Source organism: Cavia porcellus, unplaced genomic scaffold (assembly GCF_034190915.1).
Source record: "Cavia porcellus strain 051 isolate PalLab524CR breed Dunkin Hartley unplaced genomic scaffold, mCavPor4.1 scaffold_9, whole genome shotgun sequence".
NCBI lineage: Eukaryota > Metazoa > Chordata > Mammalia > Rodentia > Caviidae > Cavia > Cavia porcellus.
The window spans coordinates 48,515,973-48,539,908 of NW_026947492.1; the positions used below are offsets into that span (position 1 = coordinate 48,515,973).

Consider the following 23,936-nt stretch of genomic DNA (forward strand, 5'->3'; position numbering starts at 1 on the left):
GAGACTTGAGTCTATATATATGAATCTCTTACTTGAGGCTGTTGTCTTCTAAACATTTTTTTAAAATCCCATTTGGACAAAACTAATTCAAGGAAAACTTTCCCTTGCAAAATTTGCCTGGTCATTTATCACATTTACCTGACAACCTCCTTACTCTCCAGGTAGACAAAGGTACTTCTGCCTTTGGTAGTTGCCAGACTGCTCCTACTTAATGCTCAAATCCACTGTTACTTATATTAGTCTAAAATAATTTTTCTGTCACATTTAAGGTTAGGTATTGTTTGGCTCTTCAATGTCCCCAGTAGGCCCATATGCTAAGGCTTGGCCTCTAGAATGTTGCAGCTGTGGGATAGTGAAGCCTGTAAAATGTGAGGCTAAACAGGAGGTCTTTGGGGCATGCTTTGAAGTTATGAAATGCTGATCCTTTTCTCTTTTGCTCCCTGGTTGAGTGGTTTTATTCTGCTACGTGTCCTTGCCATAATGTGCTGCTTTGCCCAAATGCAACAGAGCCAACAATCTTGGACCTCCAAAACTGTGAGCCAAAATAAAGTTGTAAGTTTGTAAGTTGATTATCTCAGGTATTTGTTATAGTGATACCAAGTTGACTGACACAAATTCATCATATTATTTGTAATGTCAAAAGATTGAAAATAGCTTATGTATCATTGAAAGAGAACAGGTTAGCTAAATCATGGGTCCTTTACTCTTTGAAACACAATGCAACTGTGAAAGAAACACAAATCTTTTTGTGTATTGATATAAAAGTATCTTCAGGATACAGTATATGTTTTTAAAAATCAGTGGAATAATATTTATGATATATGCTTTCTTTTGTGCAACAGGGAGAGGAAAGAAGGGAATAAGAATAGAAGTACATTTACTTCTGTATGTTTAAATACACACTGGAAAAAACACTAATGAAAGTGGTTACTTACTGATATGGTGAGGTATAGAGAATAAGGTGATCAAAATTAGTCACTGGAAGGAACCTCTATGTGCCATTTTTATATAATTTGATGTTTGAACTATAAGACTACATCACCTATTCAAAAATAGTAAAATTAAAAACACACATAAAATCTTCTAGTAAATTCTATTTCTTTGTATGTGTCTAAAAGGCCTGCAGACTTTTCCTCTCCAGGATCTAGGTAGGCTATATGTGTTTTGGATAAAGCCAAATATGGCCTGACAGATCTGGGTCAGGCTATTCAGCTGGAAGCTGCTGCTTTCACAAATGTGCAGCAATACACGGCTAGTGATGATATCTTGATCTGCCCTAATGAGTCCTTCTCAATGATTAATATTTTTCTCTTGCATTTAAAGATTTATATTGTTAGCATATCTCAGGGACTTTCATATGTTCATATAAATTTTAGATTTTAGAAGTCTCTTTTCTCATATGGTCAGCCTTTGTTGAGTGTGCTTTGGATGATTCTTTGTTTTGCACTAACAGACGAAAGATGGTAGCAGCAGGACAAGTCCAAGCCATTTGAATCATTCTATCTTAACCCTTTACTCATTCATTTCATAGTAACATTAATTTCGCAAATATTTGTTGAGTGTTTCTTATTGGGGAGATATTTTAAGTGCTGCTATATAATCTGAACAAGATAAAAATATAATTTTCTCTCAATTTCCATCCTAGTGGATAAGAACAATGCTCAAAATTAGGGGGACATGAAAATATATCCAAAGTTTCCAAACCTAATGTAAAAGAAAGTAGGGAAAACTTTTCTAGAAGGATATTTAAGCTAAAGTCTGAAGACTATGTTACAGGTGTCCAAGAGATGAAAAAAGCATGACAGTATCAGTGCCTAGAAGCCTTCACAGCACTTCCTGTTCCTAGATAAGAAAGTTGCCTTTCCAACAGCTGTACCATTCAAGGCTGCAGAATGAGCTGTCACAATAGATTAAGGTAGGAGATTTTCTAGCCAGATTAATCCATTTACACTCACATCCATATTTACTGTAGTCCCTGCCAGAAGTCTGAGCCTTCAGAATCTGACTCAATCCTCCCCCTTCCATCCTGCTCAAATGCTCTCACTGGGCCCTTTGGAAATGTAGTTCTATGATCAACAAGCTAACTGGAATGTTAGTCCAGAATAGAATGCCACATTGGGATCAGAGTGCCTAGATTCAAATTTTGAGTGTCATTAACTGGTTGATCTTTGAAAAGGTATAACTAGGATAGAGAGTAAACCAGAAAGCTAAAACCTTCAGTAACTGAGATGAGGGCATTGCATGAAATTCACATTGGTGTAACAATACAGAGAAAAGAATTCTCCAAACAACTTTAGGAAACAGTTATTTTCAATGAATATCCTTAATGGAATATATGTTGAGGTTAATTAGAACTACAAAGAAATCTTAGTAAATTTCACTTGTTTTATTAGTGGTAATGTTGGTATTATGCCTTTTAGGTATTAGACAAAAACAAAAATATTTATATTAATATTGCTAAGGGAAAATATTTTCAGAGTGTAAATGTAGATACTAAAAAAGTTAAATAAGTCATTTAATGTTAAATTCAAATTGAAAATATCGCTCTAAACCAATGAAAGTCAGTATATTTGGTCAGCCTCTCCTCATCTCAATTTTTTTGTGTGGCTGCTGAAACAAAATACCAATAACTGAAGGAAGAGAAAAGGAAAAAAAAATATATATGTATATGTATATACACAAAAAAACCAGTTAAGACAGTTATACTAATACTAGTATTGATACTAGTTCATTGAAAAGTGTGTCTAAATTGTTTGATCAATTTTTCAAACCTATAGCTTGTAATAGTAGCATCTACTTTGAAAATAATATGCAATGCACTAACCATTGTTATTCTCCTACAATCTTATTTTGAAATTTCGTACCATTTTGTTTCTTTAAAAAAATGATCCAAACCTAGGTAGCTTAAAACAACTGAAATACACTGTCATTGTTCTATAGGCTAAAATTCAGGAATCAAGGTAAAGTTATGCTGTCTTTGATGATCTTCTCTTGAGAGGGCACTATTTAACTCTATAATTTATCCTTTCCATCAATCTCAAGTGACAACATTCTCCTAATCCATGTATACACCATAGGCACTGTCTTCTGGTGTCTCAACTGAAAAATGTACACGTGCATGTTTCAGAGAATGAGATAATGCTCTTCTGGAGTAGAAAAAAAATCTATGGTTAAAGAATTTAAAATCTTATATGGAGAAAAACTGTTACATATATTAAGGAAAAGCAAGGAAAGCTCAAGAGAGAAAATATCAACGACTCTCTATACATCTTACATTAGTTTATGTTTGTATTACACGCCTGCTAGAAACATGGTTTTCTTCAGAGTTCCAATAAAATGCTGTGTATTTGTAAACATAGCATTTATTTAGTTGCAATTAACATATATACTAAGACATCCCACATAATTTCTCTTCTTGTCCACTCTTCCAACCACGTTTTTGTCATCTGAAGACAGAATTGGGGATTAGGATTTTAGTTTAAATATTTTCTCCTCAAATACCCCATTGACCCATCCAATCTAAAAGAACCATAGATTTGTTTCTAAATCTGTATAGGCAGGATGTGGTGGCCCACACCTGTAATCCTAGCACTTGGGAGGCTGAGGCAAGAAGATCGCAGTGAGCTCAAGGCCAGCATGAACAGTGACCCTTCCCCCAAACAAAACACAAAAACAAACACACAAAAAAGAAGTTCGTTCTGTATAGCTTTTTATTAGTTAATATTTTCTTATTCATTTTATTTTTTTTACTATGACATTTGCTTCTTGAAAACTTTACCTTTGATTATCTTTATATTCACAATGGCCTATTATAAGATCTAATTCAAAGTAGACTGTGTGTGTGTGTGTAAAATAGCTGAGTAAATCTTTTTTCCTAAGGTTTGTCTTGCAATTCTAGATAAATACAGTTTAATAAAAATGTTTGAGATGGATCAAGTTTTGCATAATCTTTACTTGACTATGGGGAGCTGTGCCTCTACAGTGTACAGGGTTATATACTTTTAGTTTCACAATAAAATAATGAAGCTTACAGAGTTCTTATATTGCCTTACTACTTTTTTTCAAAGACTTGGCATACAGTCGTATCCTGTGCTAAAAATACAGAAAGTGCTACATAGAAAAATATCAGTATTTATGCTAATCATGCTTTTAAATAGTTTAAAATCAAGCAGTAAGTCATGAAGATAATTTTGATATATTAACTATTTAGAAATTATTGTCTATTAAAACTAGCAGCTTTAATAAACACTTCTAGTACATAGTAAAATGGACAAAAAGTTTTGGATGTTATCCTTATAATGAGAAGAGTTTTGGTAAATCAAGAAGGAAAAAGGCAAAATATCTTCTTTTTTTTTTGGTCTTTTTCCTTTTTATCGGTACCGGGGATCGAAATCACGACCGCCTGCTTGCAAGGCAGGTGCTTATGCCGCTGAGCTAAACCTCCAGCCCCGGCAAAATATCTTCTTAAAAAACATTTTGCTTTACCAAAAAAACCCCCAAAAAGGTAGATAAAGAAATAAAAATGCCATTCACATAAAAAGTGAATTGACCACATGGAAATTACTCTATTTTCCAAAAAAAAAAAAAAAAATCAAATTCACAAAAAGCATATTTTTATTTTTAGATGGAAACATTTAAAAAGAATAAATCTACTGTCATTGAGTAGGTAGGTGGGAAACTAAATATAGTCTACATCATTGGTGAGAGGTAATAACAGTTTATGTATAAAAATTCTACACACAAATTCTACTAATACTTTATTCCAGGAAAGTTATTTTAGAAAAGTGAACCAAGATACTTGTACAAAAGCATATAGTTAATACTAAAATATTTAATACAAAGTGTGCTTGGAAACAAAGTGTAGCTTAAAACAAAGCCTACGCCCGGAAGATTTAAACTACCAATGACCATTTTGAACTCCTTCTAGCCCCAAAATCCTACTAACCACAACTATCACACTAACTATAAAACAAAGCATTTACCTTAAAAAGTATAGGAGATAAAATCTTTTTTCTGCTGTTATAGAGAGTACCGCAAAGGAAAGATGAAAGATAAAATTAAATAGTAAAAAAAAAAAGGCATAGATTACCCCTACCACCTCTTGTATAATGAGTTAACTAGAATCGACTTGGCAAAGTGAACTGAAGTCAACCAACTGAAACCAAAAGAGCTACTTCCAAACAGTTAGCAGAGAAAACTCATCTATGTGGCAAAATGGAAGATTCTGAAGTAGAGGTGAAAAGCCAACCGAGTTTGGTGATAGCTGGTTATCCAAATAAGAATTTTAATTCAGCTTTTTTTCCTAAAAATATTTTCCTAAAATATTTCCAAATCTAATGAAAACTTAAAACTTATTTTAAAGAGGGACAGCTCTTTAAAGTAAGGAAACAATCTTCAACAGTGGGTAAACAAACACAACCACCATAGTTGGCCTAAAAGCAGCTATCAATTAAGAAAGTGTTCAAGCTCAACAAACCACATAATCCCTAATCCCAATTCCCCTGACTAACAATTGGATTAATCTGTAACTATATAGAAGAAATAATGTTAATATTAGTAACAAGAAGTCATTCTCCCTGCAGGAGCTTAAATCAAACATACACTTGATTATTAACAATTTAATAAGACAAGATTCTTTATTAATACTCTTATTAAATGGATTGTTAACCCAACACAGGAGTGCTACCCAGGATAGACAAAAAAAAAGCAAAAGGAACTTGGCAAATACAAATCCCGCCTGTTTACCCAAAACATCACCTCTAGCATTCCTAGTATTAGAGTATTAGAATTGATTTTTTTAAAAAGTTGGAAAGTTCATGAAATGTAATTCTAGATAACCACTAAAAACGCACAAGGAGAAGTGGGCACGGCAGTGCATGACTATAATCCTAGAACCCTGGAGAATGAAGTAGAAGGAAAATATGTTCTAGCTTGGCCTGGACAGCATGGTAAATTCAAGGCCAGTCTGAGTTACACAAAGCAAGAGCCTCTCTCAAAAGAACGAAACAAAATACACACACAGATCTATATTTATCTGTGTGGAAATGTCCACAATTTGTTCATTGCAAATGAGACTTCAAAGAAATAAAATAAACCAATGTGTGTCTATACATAGAAAAACTAACATACTAACATTTTAATAATGGCTATTTGGGGTAGGTTGTGAATAATAACTAATTATTCATTTCTGCATAATCTAAGTTTTTTTTTTACAGTGATTATAACCAGAAAAAGATGAAGTAGCTATGAAGGAGAGAATGAGCAGGAGGAAAAGGAAAGAGAGGAAAGGTGAGGTGGAAGAGGAATATTTCATTCAAGTTTACTCTTGCTTCAACTGTTTTTTCTTTGAGACACCATTTTAAAAAACTTAGTTTTTGGTTTTCTGCATATCTCTTAAACTGGAGAGGCTTTTAAGCCATGTATACTTAAACTGTAAGATTATAATACAGAAAAAATAAATCATAATGTTGAGTTATGCCTTTGGAGAAAATGCAGTTCCGGGCATGCAAAACAGCTGTTTTCAAGGCAGACCAGGAATACTTGTATCACTTTGCTGTTTTACTGTAGCAAAAACTTTCCTAATGCAAAAGTTAAGACATGGAAGGCTTTCATTTATTTTCCCCCTTGCAGGATTTTCTTTCAGTTGAGCTACACCTTCATCCAAAAACTGTACACATTCATTCATTCATGCATGCATGCAACAAATATTTCTTGAAGCTTATGGTGTGCCAAGCACTTTTCTGAATACTTGGCATCTTTCAGTGTCCAGCTTTCCTGGTAGCTGTATTCCAGCTCTTAAGAAACAGCAATATAAAACCAACTATTGTTGAAAGTATCTGCTGCATTATTCAGTATCTTAGAGGTTTAACATCTAAAAAAGTAGGACAGTAGTTTAAGAATTTATATACAGGTTACATGACAGAAAAGGAAATTTTGTTTCTTTTTTATTTTGTTTGGAGTACCAGGAAGTTTAATCTATTTTGTGCCTAACTAGAATAATTGTGTAAGATATTGTGTCCATTGTATTCCAATGCTAACATTTTTCTCTTTCTGAATTCCTTACCTTGCTATTTCATTTACATTCTTATTGGACTTTTTAAGTACATGAATTGCTTTGTTTCGCTACCAATACATTTCATTTTAATGTACTTATAAATACTGCAAATCTCAAATCCTCGTGGAGCTCGAAAAGTAAGATTTTTGAAAACAGTTAAAAAATCTAGAATATGGTGTATTTTTAGCTGCCTTGGTCGCTTCAAAAGTCAGTATGAAGAAAAATTAAAAAGTGGAGAGAACGTACTAGTTTGAGAAATGCAAACCAAACCCAAAACCCAAAACAAATGCAATAAGGTACATTCAAAAGGGCTTTGAGAAAGACTGAGAACATCTGAATACAGCCCAGGGAAATATACTATATTAATAAATGCTAATTTTCTTAGTACTTCATAGTAGCATTTGCTTATGGACAGGCGTATTTTTATTAGAGACATACTGAAATATTTTAAGGTATGTGATCTGCAATTTAGGAATGTTTAGCAAAGAAAAAGTATTCACAACTATTCATATAAAGATAAGCAAAATATGGCAAAACGTTGAGCTTGTATAGGGTAGCATTACCGAACTGCGCAGCGTTGCCAGGGGTCAGTCGGGGTTTATTGTGCGGCCGCTGTTACTATGACATCATCAGAAAACTGGAATTAACTGAGGCTCCAAGGCACTATAAACTCTCGCGATACCGCAACCTGGTGGAGCGCGAAACGCGGTGGGCGGGGTCGCTACAGCGACTAACTTCCGGCTCGGCCGTTGTCTGGGCGGTGCGGTCGAGTCATCGCTGGGCTTAGCTGTTCTGTTCTTCTATCCCTCCCCCGCGCCCCGGCGCGGGGGGTCTACCAGCAGAGCTAGACGGCTCAGCCCTTGCCCCACTTTTCGTCGCGGCCGACCTGCGCCCCAGCCGCTAGCGCTGGGGCCTGGGGTTCCTGGGGCCCGCGAGGCCCGGTCTTTGGGTCGGGGCCTGCCTGGGCCCGCAGCTGGGCTCCATGAGGCACAGCCTGACCCAGCTGCTGGCAGCCTCAGGCCGCGAGTCCCCGCCCCGCAGCGAGAGCCCGGCGCCGGCCGCCCCCTGCTCGCTCCCCCTGGACCGGACGACCGCTGCACCTGGGGAGGAGGACACGGCGGCTGCCGGGTCTCCCGGTTGCGAGCAGCCGCGCGGCGACGAGGGCGAGGCGGAGGCCGGGAGGTGGGGGCGCGGCGGCGAGGCTGTGCGCGCGCCCTCGCCTGAGGAGATGGAGGAGGAGGCGATCGTCGGCGTCCCCGGGGAGGAGACGGAGGACATGGACTTTTTGTCTGGGCTGGAACTGGCCGATCTGCTAGACCCTCGGCAGCCGGACTGGCACTTGGAGCCCGGGCTCAGCTCGCCAGGGCCTCTCTCCTCGTCTGGTGGCGGCTCAGATAGCGGCGGTCTTTGGAGAGGGGACGACGACGACGAGGCCGCTGCGGCTGAGATGCAGCGCTTTTCTGACCTGCTGCAGAGGCTGTTAAACGGTATCGGAGGCTGCGGCAGCGGCAGTGACAGTGGCAGCGGGGAAAAGAGGCGGAGAAAGTCTCCTGGAGGAAGCAACAGTGGCGGCAGCGGCAGCGACAGCACTCAGGCGGCAACAAAGAGTCCCCGGAAGGCGGCGGCGGCCGCAGCCCGTCTTAATCGGCTAAAGAAGAAGGAATACGTGATGGGCTTGGAGAGTCGCGTTCGGGGTCTGGCAGCCGAGAACCAGGAGCTGCGAGCCGAGAATCGGGAGCTGGGCAGGCGCGTCCAGGCACTGCAGGAGGAGAGTCGCTATCTACGGGCGGTCCTAGCCAACGAGACTGGACTGGCTCGCCTGCTGAGCCGGCTGAGCGGCGTGGGACTGCGGCTGACCACCTCGCTCTTCAGAGACTCGCCCGCCGGTGACCATGACTACGCCCTGCCTGTAGGAAAGCAGCAGCAGGACCTGCTGGAAGAGGACGAGTCGTCGGCAGGAGGAGTGTGTCTTCATGTGGATAAGGATAAGGTGTCGGTGGAGTTCTGCTCGGCATGCGCTCGGAAGGCGTCGTCGTCTCTTAAAATGTAGGGTCAAGTAATCTGCTCTTTATCCGCGTTTACCCCTTTCAACTCCCTAACACCATGTAAAACACTTTAGTGGGACATCTTCACTGGACACATTTCAGAGGAGGAAAAAAGTAATATTGAATCTTTAAGTGTTTAGCTAAAAGCATGAATGTGACACTGTAACCAGCTCCTAATGATAACCTGTGACTATTAAATCTCTCTGACAGTTTCTTTTTTAGGTGATTTCCTTCCTGCCAGGCTCCGTTGTAGGGGTTACAGAACAGTCGTTCCCGCCTCACAACCTGGTAAGGATCCATCTCTTCACGTAACGCTCATGCTCTGCTGCTTAGTCTACTTTAATGGGCAACATCTCAATTTGTGTGTGTGTGTGATTTTTTTTTTTTTTTCTTTTTTGAAAGGCGGGAGGGGAATCTTAATTTGGGCCCTGTCCACCCTGGAAACAGACTTGTGCTGGTCAATAATGTATTTAAGATGCTGCTTCTGGTTGAAATAGCTGTTAATGTGTCCCCTTGTTCAGACTTGCGTGTACCTAGCTCTTCTGTACCCAGTGTGGACATGGCCTTGGATGACATCGGTTCCAACTGTACACTGAAACCTGCTTATAGCGATACAGTTTGGAGACAGTGAAACAGGTGAAGTTGAATGGAAGTTCCGAGTTGTACAAGGTGCAAATTGGAATTCCAATTTTAGAGCAACTTTTCAGAGGTTGACAATGAGTATTTAAGAAATGCAAAATGTAACAGTTATTTTGCTGGAGATGACAGAAATCTCTTAAATATTCAAGAATGTTTTTTTAGTTTTCAGTAGAAGATACAAAAATACAATCTCTTCAAGTAACAGATTTTAATATCTCACTATTAGAAAAATTGCAGATTTACCTATCAGACTCTTGTATTTTAGTTAATTGGAGGAAGGATGCTAATGAAATGTTTCTTTGAGGACCAGCACAGTGATTACCCTATCACTCATATAAATTGTTGGATACTTTTTTATGTTGTATTGACATTATAGCTTAAATTTATGTATGTATGATTAGATACTGAAGATTGTGAAATGTGAATGAAAACGTGTAAAGTGAGGCTTCACAAAGAATCTTAATTCACTGTATTTTAAATGTATGTTCCTTATTTAAAATACTTTTTTTTAAAGTTGAGTGGTTCTGCCACTTAATGGAATGATGTTATTTTTTCCAAACATGGAACATATTCTTCCGTTGCAGTACTTTTAACTATTGTCCACTTGTATAAATTATAATGTCCTTCATTATAAGGGGCATTAAGAAATTCTTTGTGAAACATCACTGTTTGATAAAGTATATACGTATTTAGCATCCTTGTTTTTCTTTGTGCTAAAGTGGATACAGCTGTTGGGGCAGAAGAGACGGGACCAGCTGCTGGCCACATTTCCTGCTTTATTTTAAAAGGTAGTATAAGAAATGAGGAAAAAGAGGTAATATCAGGGCTTCTGCTGTCTTTTATTTTTAAAATGTTCGTAATTGAAAAGTATTTTCCAGCAGTCCAAAGATCTAAGTTATCTTACACCATAAGATGTTTTAGTTTGTTGTTGTTTGGTTATGGAAATGGAATCTTTGTTCTTGCACAACTGTAAATGTTTTGTTGCTAGATAATACAACTTGAGACCTAAATTGGTCTCTGGTTTCCAGTGCATCACAGCATATTTTGTGAAATCATCTACTGCACTTGAGCATGAATGGGTAATAGTCAAACTCACAACCTGGAGTGTGATGAACTTTCTTATACCTAAGGGCAAGAGCAAGCCCCTCACAATGCAGCTGCATGGATTTTTAGTGCCTACTGAATTATATATATATATACATAAAAACCAAAAGTAGTTGGAAGAATTATTTGAAATGACTAATTTGTGCTATCTTTATGAAATATGTTAAATGTAGCTTTTTGAAACAGAAGCCTTGAATTGAAATTCAACTAATACTTGAACATTTTTGTATATATTTCTTTGTATATAATTTTGTGCAGTACCAATGACAAAAATATGGTGTCATAATAAAACTGGGTTTGTTGATCTTTCAGTTATGGGCTCAAAGAATTTATTCATCTCTAATATGACATTGGAAAATAATGGGTAAAAATAGGAAAAATTACTGTTGTTAATGCTGTGGGTCTTAAAAAAGTCTGAAAGCAGTAAGTTTGTTTATCTAAAAATTATACCATTCCCGTAGAATATTTTCTTCCTGATACCAATGCTTTTCCTGCATTATTTAAATTTCAAGGCTAAGGAGAAACTGTAGTCAAAGCTTTCTGAATTGGAATGTTTTGAAATTCCAAGTATAGATTTTAGAATGTCATTTTATAAATGACAACTTGGGGAAATAGATGATTTAAGAACTTTCAAAACTGGTAAGATTACCACCTGTTTTTAAAGCTGCTTTGTTAGGTTTCTTGTTTTATTAACTGTCTCCTCTCAGTTTCCATTTCATTATTTCTTTTTTAGTTTTGGTGACTTAGTGAATTTGTCATTTTTTACATCAACTCATGGTCTTGTTTTTACATGGTAATTGCATGTATTTAGGACCTATCAGGGGTTAATCCAGTCATATTTATGTGTTAGCACATCTTACTGTAAATGTTTGGGTTTCTGAATTTACAACAGATGTTTATTTCAGTATGTAGTAAACAGAATCTTTTAAAGTGTCCTATTCACTACTTGTTAATTAAAAAGTTATGATTAATATGAAACTGTTGTCTTACTATTTTCAGAAAAGTGTGTTCTAAATGATTAGTATTTGGATTAAGAGATTTCTGGAATATAAAGTAGATTGTTTTTGAAATGTTCAGGTTTGGTTCTATTTAATGGTTGAAAACAATTTAGTATTTGGGGGACCTTTTCCTTTTGGGTAATTGTGCCTCTTTGGTTAAATGACAACAGAACTAGAAACACAGGTTTTGTAATACTTGTCTTCCTATGGTGGCAGGAATTCATACATTAATTGAACTAACACAACATGTTGACCTACTATTTCATACCAACTTAACTGTTTCTGCACTTCCTTGATCAGAGTTAATTAAAAATAACACTTCTTAAAAAATATAGTCACTCCTCTGATATATCCAACAAAGTGTTCGAAATATTTTAAATATTTGTTCATTTTATAATCACTAAATTAATTTCTCTCTCTTCTCTTTGAACAGCTTAGCAGTATCTGCAAAAACGAATCTTTTCCTACAACCTGTTAACTGACTGGACTGATGGTAACAAAGTAATTGTGGGAGCCATGTCGGTCAAAAATTTGGCATCTGCTGAAAAATATGAATGCCATTTTTCAAGTTCCCAAATTACTTCTATATTGATTTTACTTTCCAGAAATGGAGATATGAAAAGATTCTCTGGAATGCTTGAAAGACTTAATAGAAATACATGAAACTAAGTTAATTTTTGGAACAAAATTATACTTTTTTTGTCTTTCATGGGAGTGATATTCAGTTCTTTGCATATCTTTTAAAACTTGTACCAATGGAGAAGAGAATTATAGTATTTCATCAAGAAATCATAGATTCTTGACATTATCAAGAACACATTCTATGGAATTACATTTAGTGGACTAGAGTTACATAAATAGGCCGTCAGTGATCACAAAGCATATGAGTTTGTATTTATTTCCTGGAACGTAAAAGCTGATTTGGAGGACAGACAGACACCTTGCTGAGAATATAAAAGTTAATGTAAAGTCCTTAACTATAAAGAACAGTCTTTCAAAAGATGCATTGATTTGTCTGTACATCCTTTGAAAAAGCTGGTTGTAATAAAATGTATAAGTAGTTAATTACAATTTAGGTTAACACCTAGGCTGTGTAGATCCTGAGGCATTTGAATAATTGACTTTGAGATTAAATGATGTACTAGTTTATATATCAAAAGTTTTATAGTGTTATCTGAGGGCCATCATTCTAGATGATGGGAGTGGGTTTTTTCATGGAATATGGTTTTATTGAAACTTTTTGTGGTTTATTACAAATATGAAAAAACCTCAAGACTTTGGATTATTTCATTTTTGTTGGATGTTAATATTTTTTGCCCTGGTCTAGACTGAGTCATTTTATTTTACTCACTTGCCTGGGAATTGTGTAGGTGATAGAAAAGGGAATGTAGGACTTCACAATAACTGTATAGTTGGTCTTATATGGTAATCAAAATTAAAAGTCCAGTTTCCTATAATGTGAACATACTCAGTGCATTAAAGCCAGGCAGCCAAGAGCATCCCCCCAGTAGCTTATACTGATGCATCCACAGTACGGCCAGTTCTACCACTATACTTTTGTTCACAAATACTATGAATAGATTAGTGGTTGTCTTTTCAATATGTGGCTATCTACTTGAGCATTTTGAAGTTATAGATGAAGATCTGACTAATTTAGTCAAATTTTTAAGCTAATTTGTTAGTCTTGATAGGTAATGTTTATTTTTTCCCAAATTATCAATATAAACTTTGAGACCATTCTAAATGTTTTACATTTTTACCTTTTTATTGAGTTACCACCGAAGTCAGAAATCAAAAAGGGAAGACTTTCCATTAGAAATGTTGAAAAGAGGGGCTGGGGATTTAGCTCAGCGGCATAAGTGCCTGCCTTGCAAGCAGGCAGTCATGAGTTCGATCCTCAGTACCGGTAAAAAAAACGAGAAAGATAAAAAAAAAAAAGAAATGTTGAAGAACATTTGGTTTGGCCAGCACACTTTTCATATATTTGAATTTTAGTACCTTTATCTGTAGGCGCAACATTCTTTCAGCCACTCTTAATACCCTGTAGTTTTTGTTGACCTAAAATTACTTGAAAATATTTTGCTCAGTTTCCACAGGAACTAATTTAAAAATCTAGTCACTACTTATGTTTAGAAAATTGTGTAATCCTGTAATTGTAACAATTTGAATTAGTAGCCCAGAATGTGCTTGTAAATTCTCTTCCATGTATTTCCACTGAGGTCAATTCCCTGGACCCCTCTGCTCTTAGTATACTACAATTTAAGAGTAACAAAATACTTTACTGTATCAGTTATTAACCCCCCCCCCTTTAGACCTTATATAATTAAAAGTGAACTGTAAAAGACTGGGCTTATCTACTGTGACAACTGGAATATAAAATATTTTTCTGATTGAGGTAGTGTTCTTTAGGTCTTAGCTATAAATGACTGCGTTGTAATGCACCTCAGAGCAGGTTCATATTGTCATAGATTTGCTGCCTTGTGACAAAAAATTTTTTTTGTGATCAGTAGTAAACAGATCAAAGCTGTTTTATTGTTCAAGTTGCCCATTTCTATGAATTTGAAAAGATGATTTAAGAAACATGTAGCAGAGAACAGATGTTAGGAATCTTTTTAGCTACAGAAATGCTTATACTCATTTACAGATGGTATGCTAGGGAGTAAATATTTTGGGACTATTTCAAACAGCTTAGTGATACCATTGGGTTTTCAGTTAATGTAAGTTGACTATATCATGTATTCTTAAGGAGTCCAAATCAGTAATTTGGATTTATTTTTGAAGGGATTTTCAAAAATGTAATGAATAGAATTCAACAGAATATAACAAAAATAGACAACTTTGAATCAGAGCCTTTTATTTTGGTATGTTAGCTTGCATATTTTTTTCCTCAGTTGTAAGAGCCAATACATTATAGAAAAACTGGGAAATTGTAAGTAAAGCAAGAAAAAAAATCACCCATGACTATAAATTAAAAAGAGTATCTTTATGCACATACTGGTTTGGTGTAGCAAATATGTTATTGAAAAAATCTGTTTTCAGAAAAACTAAATTTATTTTACTTGAACTTTAAATCAGGCAGCACTGTTAAAGAGGCAAAAAGCTATTTCACTTGCAAAGCTGCCTTTTTAAAATTCTGCTGTATAGAATATATGTATGTACAGCATAATATTACTTAAATCACTGTTATTTGAGGACTAGGTAAGATGAAGTTAGGAATATGACCTAGGATAATACATAAAGTTTTGCTTTGTACTTGTCTGTGGTGACTGGCCTTTCTAGACCAGTGTACTGTCTTGACAGTGTAACTGTGTATCCTCTCTGCAGTTGCTCAAAACCTATAATCGCTAGTGACTAACACTGACTAGCTACAAAACGTTTCTGTCAGAAAAAGTACTTTTGGACAAGGCTGATTTGGATGCTGTTAGGAAAAGAAATGGATGAGAAATGTTTGGAAAGGATACAGCAGATCACTTCAGAAATTTAAATGATCTAAAGAAATGAATCCATAGTATGTTTTAGAAAGTAAAACAGGAACACCACAAGGGATACGGCTGTTAGTGCTTGATCTGTCATGCTATGTTAGCAACTTAGTATGTAATACCAGCCTCTGATGAGGTTACTAGTGAGAGCACTAAGCGTTTAGTACCTAGACATTAGTACCTAGCATCATATGTTGAAAAAAGGCTCAAGTCTGGTGATTCTGAAGAACTATCCCCAGATATTTGGAACCTTCAAATGAGACTGGGTTGATTTCTTGTGAAATCTATGTAAACCCTGAACTGAAAATATGATGTACAATTGCTGTATTGACAGGTCTTTTTCCTTTCTGTCTGGTTTTGTGAAGTCAGTGAAGTCGTAGTTTTTTCCTTTTGTGTTACAGACCAAACTCAGTGCCTGAAGCAAAGTGGCACAAGCAGGGTAGAAAAGACAGTGTTGAGCAAACTATAGAGAAGTGTGCTCGTTTTTTGGGGGGAGAGAGGGGATTGAACCCAGGGCCTCATGCATGCCAGGCAAGCACTCTACCAGACTATACCCCGTCTTTACTCTTGTTTAAGTGAGTAGCTTTTTACTGGAATTTACCCTATTGTTGCCCTATGTAGTCTTTGTATCTCATGTGCTAAGTTATAAGTGTGTGTTTATTTTTCACATTACAGATAGGTTATTTTCACTGTTTTATTTCTGCATACATATTTGGTTAAAAAAAATCAGTGAGTTTCTAGGCCTGGTTCAGGTAACTGAAGAGCCTTTATAAGTAGTTTATATTGTGTAGATCCAAGGTAGGCAGCAACCACAGTCTGAAGTAAAAGGGGAAATAACATCTTTCTAAAGACAGGCTTGGATACTCTAATCCAGTATGTTAAGATGTTTCCTTTCTCTGGTAGCGGGGCTGACTGATACCTGTAAGAAAACATTGAGATATTTCACTATCAAAGACTTATATCAAATGATGAACCTATGTACAGTGTATTCATCCTAGAAATCTTAGGATAAAACTAGCTAAAGTTCATGGTAATGTTACTCAGTCCAGCATCTTAGTTCTGAGGTTTTGTTGCACCTTTCTCCAGTTTAGTGCTGAAAGACGATACAGAAAATAACAATTATTTTCTAGCAGCAGGCTTATAGCTAGACATTTTCTGATGGAAATTTGATTTAGTGCAAATGCTCCAACTCAGAAAATCTGTATGTAATACAGCTTTCACACTAGACCTAGTATTTTTTGTAGCAAGCATTCGGTATGCAAATTAAGAATAGTAATTTAAACTACTACACTCTTAAAAGGCCCAGTGTGATATGGTTCTAGAACTGTTTTCATCTCTTGAGAAGAACTGTTTACTTATAATAAAAAAGCTTTTTAAAACTTCTAATCAAAAAAGTAACTGGTCTACTGCCTTAAAACAGTGGTGATTCTATGGCATGTTCGCTACAGTGGACTATTTGTTATCATCACTGAAACCTGTAAAAGGTTCACCCTCACTGTCTTAGAGGTTGTTTTAAATTCTAAGTCTTTTATGTAGTCACATATTATTAAAGGTTTTTAGTCACCATGAGAAAACACAGTCTTACCTGGCTGCTAAGGCACCATTTACAGGTATAGCCAAACAAACAGGGTACAGACCGCCAAAAACTAAACCAATCAGTCCAGCCCGTGTCAGGATACAGGTTTCACAATTCAAATCACCTAAGAAATAAATTAGTTCTGGTAACTTATGGTCATGATAGGTAAGCAAACATGATTTAAATACAAGATCCACTTACATTTAATACAGATACTTTTAGGCAATGCTGTAAATGCAATTCTGTAAGTCACATTCAAGGTACAATTAGGGGGTGGGAGTAGGGTTCAGTCTGAAAGTCCACCCTCAGCCATGTGCAAGGCCCTACGTTTGACCACTAGCATCCGGAGAAACAAAAAGGTATTATGTGTGGGTAACCTAAAATTGCCAAGAAAATCTTAAGACATTTTAGGAAAAAAAATTCTCTAATTCTGACCTTGGGTATAATAATGTCAAAGTCTGGACTGCTTCTAGCTTTCTGCTCTTGGTTAGTATCAGCAAACCTGGGCTAATATTTTCACTTGGTTTAGTTACTGGGCAACAGATTTCCTTTGATTGTGAAAGCTCTTATCCTAGTGGTGGGACTCCAAACAAAATACCTATAATTTAATCACACTAGAGCAGCACTTAACAAAATAAAATTTAAATGGACTGCCCTCTTCAATTCCCATGGTTAATATTTTTGTGTTAGTCAAAAGATTTGTGTGTATGTATGTGATCAGGTATATATCTGAAGCAGCACAAATGGTTGGTTTTTGAAAAATGCTGTGTAAGCATGTAGTGCTTTAAGAGATTTGCTACATAGTAGAATATTTTGCCCCTTTATGGATTTTCTCTGTAACATAATCAACAAAATAACAAAAAGGCAGGAAGCTACAAGTTTTCCAAAAATATTGCTTAAGGTTTTCAAATATTCATTACTCAAATATCCATGAGTGCTGAGAGAAAGATAAATTAGAAGTATTTAGAAATGCTGGTGTATGTACCTCTTACTTGCTTGTTAAGACCCTGCTAATAGCAATTACTATATAAGAGTGAAGCTAGCAAGATTTAGTTTTACCCAAACAATGCATTATAGCATAGCTACTAGATATTTAACCTGAAGTGTTAATGTTGCCAATAATATATATCAAGGTAAACTCTTTGGTGATAATGAAGTTGAATTTACCTGTATTCAGAGGTAAACTTACAAAACTTGTGTAAGAGGCATTTGCTGATAAAAACGGGATCACTGTCATTGGTAAGCCAGCAGCTACACGAGCCTTTGTCACATGTAAGATACGCCGAAAAAGACTGTTTGCTATTAGACCACAGAAAGCAGCATTAAGTCCAATATATGCCGATCCATATTCAAGTAGTCTCCTGTGGATGAGAAAAACTTGTTGTTCTACAGGTAAACAAACATTCTATGAAATGTTATAGACCTAACAGGATTTTGGAAATAACTATTAACACATCTACCACTTATACTTCCATAATATCAAAACCTTGAGTTTGCTTGACATTCAGATTTTTATTCTGAATTTGGTCAACATGCCAGGATACAGTGATAGGTTTTGCTACATGTTTTATGTAGCAGGAAGCAGCTTCTAAGAGTCTTTGAGTTGGATGGTTCTCTTCAGAGCTCCTGTAATACCCAGTACTTATCTTTTAGCACAAAATATTATAAGGTGGTATTACCTTAAAACAACTGATTTACATGTCCGGCTTTCTCTCTTATCTATAAGCAACTTGCTAATAGACACAAGGATGAGTTCAATTTAGTAACAGCTGCCACAGAAGTGTTGTGGAATCCGTTTCCTTTTACTTTCTTGAAGTATTAATGTCAGGATTTGGAGATTTGGGAAGTACTAACATCTACGTGATATTTTAACCTAGGTCCTTTACAGCAGCCATTGATAAAGAATAAAGTGCTTTGAGACAGTGTGAGATTGGGATTTTAAGTCAGTTTATGTAGGAATATAGAACCTAGGCTCTATGTATTGTTTCATTCTGGGTAGTCAAAGTATTGATTCCAATTCAAACTTTTCATCCTATTTTTTTAATCACATTTGTTGCCATCTGGAATGCAGTTTATCTCTTAAATCTGTTACTCATGACTAGCCAAACTACTGTCTCATTAACTTTACACTATCTTAAAAATAACTTGCCTAGTAACGCCTAGTTAAGCCTCCTACATTGTGTAAGGTATTACTTTTCTTCCATGTCACTTGGTTTTCATAATGAGACCTGTCATTTCACTCACGGAGAACAAATAACCTGCAGTATACAGTTGGTGCTAAAAACACAAAAATTATCTTTTCAAGTTTTCAAAGTAAGAGTATTGGAGAAGACATGTAAACAAGGTGTAACAAGTCTATAAAAATGGTTTAAGAAAAAGGATTAAGAACTTTGTGTATATTTTACATGACATTTAAAGTGATGAGGACTTAGAGAATTGCCAAAAAATAACCGTGTAACTGAAAGATTTGTGGTTTTTGAGAGGGGGTTCAGGGAATGGGAAACTTGAACATTCCTCTAAAATATTTACTGCAGCATTAAAAATCACTTAAAATACATACTATCTCTAGTGACAGAAGCCAATCCTGAGAGAATACAACTGGAACCTGAAAAGCACACTTGTGTTGTTTCCCAAACAGGATTTAATTTCTTAACTAAAAAAAACTTAATTTTTTTTTAGCACAAAATCATTACTGCCCATTTTCCACATAAATTCTGTATAACTAGAAAAAAATCATAACTTTTTGGCATGATATATAAGACCAAAATTAACAAAAAGTTACATATAATTGTTACTTAGATCAGAAAATGAAGTGTTTGATAATAAAAAGTTTCATACATACTCAAGAATATATCAGGTAATTATGCATATCTGATAATACAAGAAGACATGAGGATTCAAACTTAAAAAGATAAATGAGGCTGGGTGTGGTGGCTCATGCCTGTAATCCCAGCACTCCTGAGGCTGAGATGGGAGGACTTGTGAGTTAAAGACCAGCCTGGGCTACAAAGTCAGCTCAAGGCCTCCCCAAACTGCATAAAGACCCTGTCTCAAAAAGACCAAGAAAAAAAAAATAAATGCGAACAGAGAAAATAAGAACAAGGATGATGGATACTGTTGTGTTTGAAAGCAATTTCTTATCTCTAAATTCTAACTTTGCAGTTCCAGCACTCTTCCCAGTACTCTTCAATTTGTTGATGGACCCAGTGGCAGCCTGCTTTCTTCAAAGCTGCCGCCATCTACTCTATTCCTTGTGTCAGTTTTTAGGGTCTTCACTGCCTTGCTGGTTTGGAAACAGGCCTTTTTGCTTTTAGGTTTATTTATCTCCACAAAACAACTGAAATGTTGTGTGTGTGATGAGGTAGTGATGGATGCAGAGTTTTCAGAATCTCACCAAGTTTTTAATTTGTTCTTGGTTTAGTTCTGTGTTGAGATGGTAAGTAACAGCAACACTGAAATGTGTGTAGTTTTCACACCTAAAGATAAGTATACTTCCAAAACACATTTTAAATCAACAGCACTCTATCCTCTGATTCACCAGGATAACTGGCAATTTTTGTACTGGTATTTTTTTATCCTACCTTAAATCCAAGATGAGCTAGAAAGTCTATTAGAAAAGTTACAGTAGTACCTTGATATAATAGTCACTAACTGCTTCCAGGAGATGTGACCAGGTCCAAAAATGATGAATAGCCAACACATGTTTTTGGCTGGAAAGGGTAGTAAATTACCAGTAAATTCTAGCTTGCATTACAGTAATAAGTACTAGGACAAAACTTGCATGTCAAAATGCACCAAGTACCAAATATAAACTTCAAAGCAACTGACTACCATTGTATAACTATAGTTGTATCACATTTTCTGAAAGTCATCTTTTTCTATTATGTACTTCCCTTATTTACTAACACTTTCCTCAAATATGATAAATTCTTTGGCTCACGCATATGCCATTCTCTCTGCTTGAGAAACTGTCCCCCCCTTTCTCCCAGGCTGGCCCATTTTCATCCTAAAGATGTCATATTTTCATTTTAAATGCAACCTAGTTAGATATTTTTTTTTTGTTTTCTTTGCAAGGAGGTGTGGAAGAGTACTATAACTGCCTGTATGGTCTTCAGTTATCAATACGTTTCCGTATTTTTCTTTTTAATAAAATTTTAAGATCTTTAGCCATGATCTTATTTCTCTGACATTCTCTGTCTAGCCCTGATGCTGATAGGCAAGTACTGAGGAAAACAAAAGAAATGGAAATGAACTGAGTTTTTTTGTTTTTGTTTTTTTACTCACTATGTAACCCAAGCTGGCCTCAAACTCTGGCTGATCCTCTTGCCCCAGCTGGGATTATAGGCATGCACCAACGTGTCCAGTGAAAAGATAATTTAAAATTTTGTTATGAAATGGGTTTACGATATTTACATTTTACTCCAAGCTGAATGGAAAAACTGAATCATACAATTAGTATGTCCAAAGGCATCTTGCCTCAGCTTCCAAAATTAGCTATATAATATTGGGCAAAACATTACACCATCAAAGCAAGAAAAAGATTGTCTTTTGATATTGGGTTTTTTTTTCTGCTAATGGGGATTGAACTCATGAAATCGGGCTTGCCAGGCTTGCTTACATTGCTGAGCTAAATCCCCAACCCTTTCGTATGTTTCTTCTACTTAGCTAAAATTGAGTTAATAAAAATCTACTTGGTAAAAGATGTTTTTTAATTAAGCCATCTTACCTGTCTGTTTCTGGAAGTTGTTTAATCTTTCTGGCTATAATATCAATTAAGTTTTCCTTGATTGCATCTGGTTTATGATTTTCCATCGTGAGCCTTAAAAAAGTAAAAATACTGTTTTTCAATAATGTACATAGAAACAACATACTTTTGAAAGAGGTACAGATTTAGTAAATAATGTGCAAAAAAAAAAAAAAAGATTCGTATGTAGAATACAGAAAAACAAAGCAAACAAAACAAAAACCCCAAAAGTCTTAAGTGAAACTAGAACATGAAAAGTAACACAAAAACTTCCAAGAAATTTAGAATATTTGCTGAATGTTGTAGAACAGCACTAAACTGATAAAAGACTATTAAAACAATTTGTGTTGATTAACAAAATAGAGAAACTAGGGGAGAAAATGTTGGAAAGTGACAAAGTAGTATCCATAACACACAGAGCTATAAATCAAAAGCGATGTAATAGCACAGTTAACAAAAAGGTCTGAAAAGGCACTTTACAGAAAAGTCAAAAGCCAATAAATACAAAAATATGCTCAACCTCACTATAATTGGGCAAATACAATAAAATCCCAAAAGGCACCCATAGGTTAGCTAAACTTTAAATATGAGTTTCAGTTACAGTACTGGCAAGTATTTAGGGTAGTCAAAACACTCATGTAGTCTATCTGTACTATATGGGGTAAATGTCAGGAGGGGAGAAGTGAATGAATTTTAGCTTAAAGATTGAGCTCACTAGACAACAGATTTACAGGTAACAGTTAAAAAGTTCCAAGGTTTTATTTTGTCGGTTACACTATTTACCTGCTACAAGATTAATTTATAGTATGAACAAGTATGTATTGGATACTTGTTTTATATATAGCAATCATTGGGAAAATGTTGAATGCACTAAAATTCCATTATCTCTAGACTTAAAGTTAACAGTATAACCCAGGTTTAAAATGAGGTCTCCAAGACTCAAATTTTTTTGTATGTGGGGTGTAAAAATATATATATAATCAAATTCAGTATAACGTATATGATACATCAGAAACAAATCATTTTCTTAAAATGACCCACCCAAGGCTAGCACTACTTTTAGGTTCTATACATACTGGTAAGGGTCTTAGTTCTGTGAAATAGTCATTTGATGTTTCCATTAAAAGTTACCTTTAATTTAGTAAACCCCAACTGGCGCCAGCCTCTATGGGCATCGTATCCCCTTTTTTAAGTAATAAACCTCTATCAAAGGCTATGCCACCTATGCCTGTAAATCCAGTATTCATGAGGCCAGCCCGGACTACATAAAGACAGCTTCAACTACTGTACACAGGAAGCCCGACCCCATCTCAAAAAAACCACACCCAAGCTCATCTTTGCTACAAACTTGAGATTTCAAAAGTTTGCTGTTGTTGCATTAGCTAGCTCACTTAACGTTTAGGTAGGTCAGAGACGAGGGCGATGATAAGCGAAATAAAGGAAAATCAAATTTAGCCAAGGTCACTGTATAAACTGGTAGTAACTCCGGGATTAAATCTAATCGCGAGAAAACCTTCTATTGGTTTTCTTTAAATACAAGGTCATCCTTTCCAGGGTGGAAATGGAAGAGCTGTTCTGCACCATGGTGGCAGGTTCCCTTCCCTCATTCGTGCTTTGTCAGGAAACAGCGTCCTCTTGACCAGTCCTCTTGACCCCGCGAGATTTACTTCACCTTACTGCGGGACACCATTACCTTACACTTGGTCCCGCGTTTTCCCTCCACCATGCCACGGTTTACTGCAACCTTTGTTCAACTCCTCAGGGTGCAGCCATCTTTAGGTGACACGTGACTCCGCCGCAGGAGCTACTTCCTGTCTGGGACTTCCGCCCTGGGGAGGCTGGCGCGTTTAAAGGGAAAGGTTTGGTTTTGGCTGAAGCCGTTTTGTCCTTCACCCCAGGCTGTAGAAAATGTGCAGTTTTGAGGTATAGAATGAGTGATTGTAAATCCGATTCTTCCATCTGAAAACCTACCGAGGCACGTTACTTAACTTCCTGGTCAATAGAGCCCCCCCCCCCCCGCCCCGCCCCAGTGAACTCTGGTTAAAAATAAATTGGTAAAGAGCGGAGATTTCTTTGCTCCATCGTTTTTCTGCTGTTTCTTTGCTCAGGTTCTCTGCCCAGCTATGATCGGGTTGATTGTTCCAATATAATTGAGTAACTCAAAAGCCTGTTTTTGTTTTGCTTTGCTTTGTTTTGAGGATTCCTCAGTATCTCCCACTGTATGGCTAATTGCATAGCAGAGTTTGATTAAAGTGGTACAAGAGCCTGTACACAGGGAGCCTGGGGCCTCCTCCTGA

The 23,936-nt window shown here is 36.4% G+C and overlaps 2 protein-coding genes across 10 annotated transcripts; one reads left to right on the plus strand and one right to left on the minus strand.

Annotated features, from left to right (window-relative positions):
* Positions 1-7,779: 7,779 nt before the first annotated feature.
* Crebzf (CREB/ATF bZIP transcription factor) lies at positions 7,780-14,367 on the plus strand. 9 transcript variants are annotated; one of them, XM_063256372.1, is made up of 4 exons: positions 7,780-9,100; positions 9,310-9,387; positions 9,621-9,735; positions 10,458-14,367. In XM_063256372.1, the coding sequence occupies exons 1-2, from the start codon at positions 8,037-8,039 to the stop codon at positions 9,323-9,325; spliced, it is 1,080 nt and encodes a 359-aa protein (XP_063112442.1). In that variant the 5' UTR covers positions 7,780-8,036; the 3' UTR covers positions 9,326-9,387; positions 9,621-9,735; positions 10,458-14,367. The 9 variants fall into 9 exon arrangements, with proteins under 9 accessions (XP_063112442.1, XP_063112441.1, XP_063112440.1 ...); XM_063256371.1 differs by having other exon boundaries at positions 9,310-9,735; positions 10,458-10,526; positions 12,274-12,842; XM_063256369.1 differs by lacking the exon at positions 9,621-9,735 and having other exon boundaries at positions 7,781-9,100; positions 10,458-10,526; positions 12,274-12,842.
* A 1,632-nt stretch (positions 14,368-15,999) lies between these two features.
* Positions 16,000-23,474, minus strand: Tmem126a (transmembrane protein 126A). Its single transcript, XM_003468585.5, has 5 exons — positions 23,333-23,474; positions 21,622-21,714; positions 18,063-18,256; positions 16,905-17,019; positions 16,000-16,238 (listed from the first exon to the last, which is right to left on the minus strand). The coding sequence occupies exons 2-5, from the start codon at positions 21,705-21,707 to the stop codon at positions 16,046-16,048; spliced, it is 588 nt and encodes a 195-aa protein (XP_003468633.1). The 5' UTR covers positions 21,708-21,714; positions 23,333-23,474; the 3' UTR covers positions 16,000-16,045.
* Between the last annotated feature and the right edge of the window lie 462 nt (positions 23,475-23,936).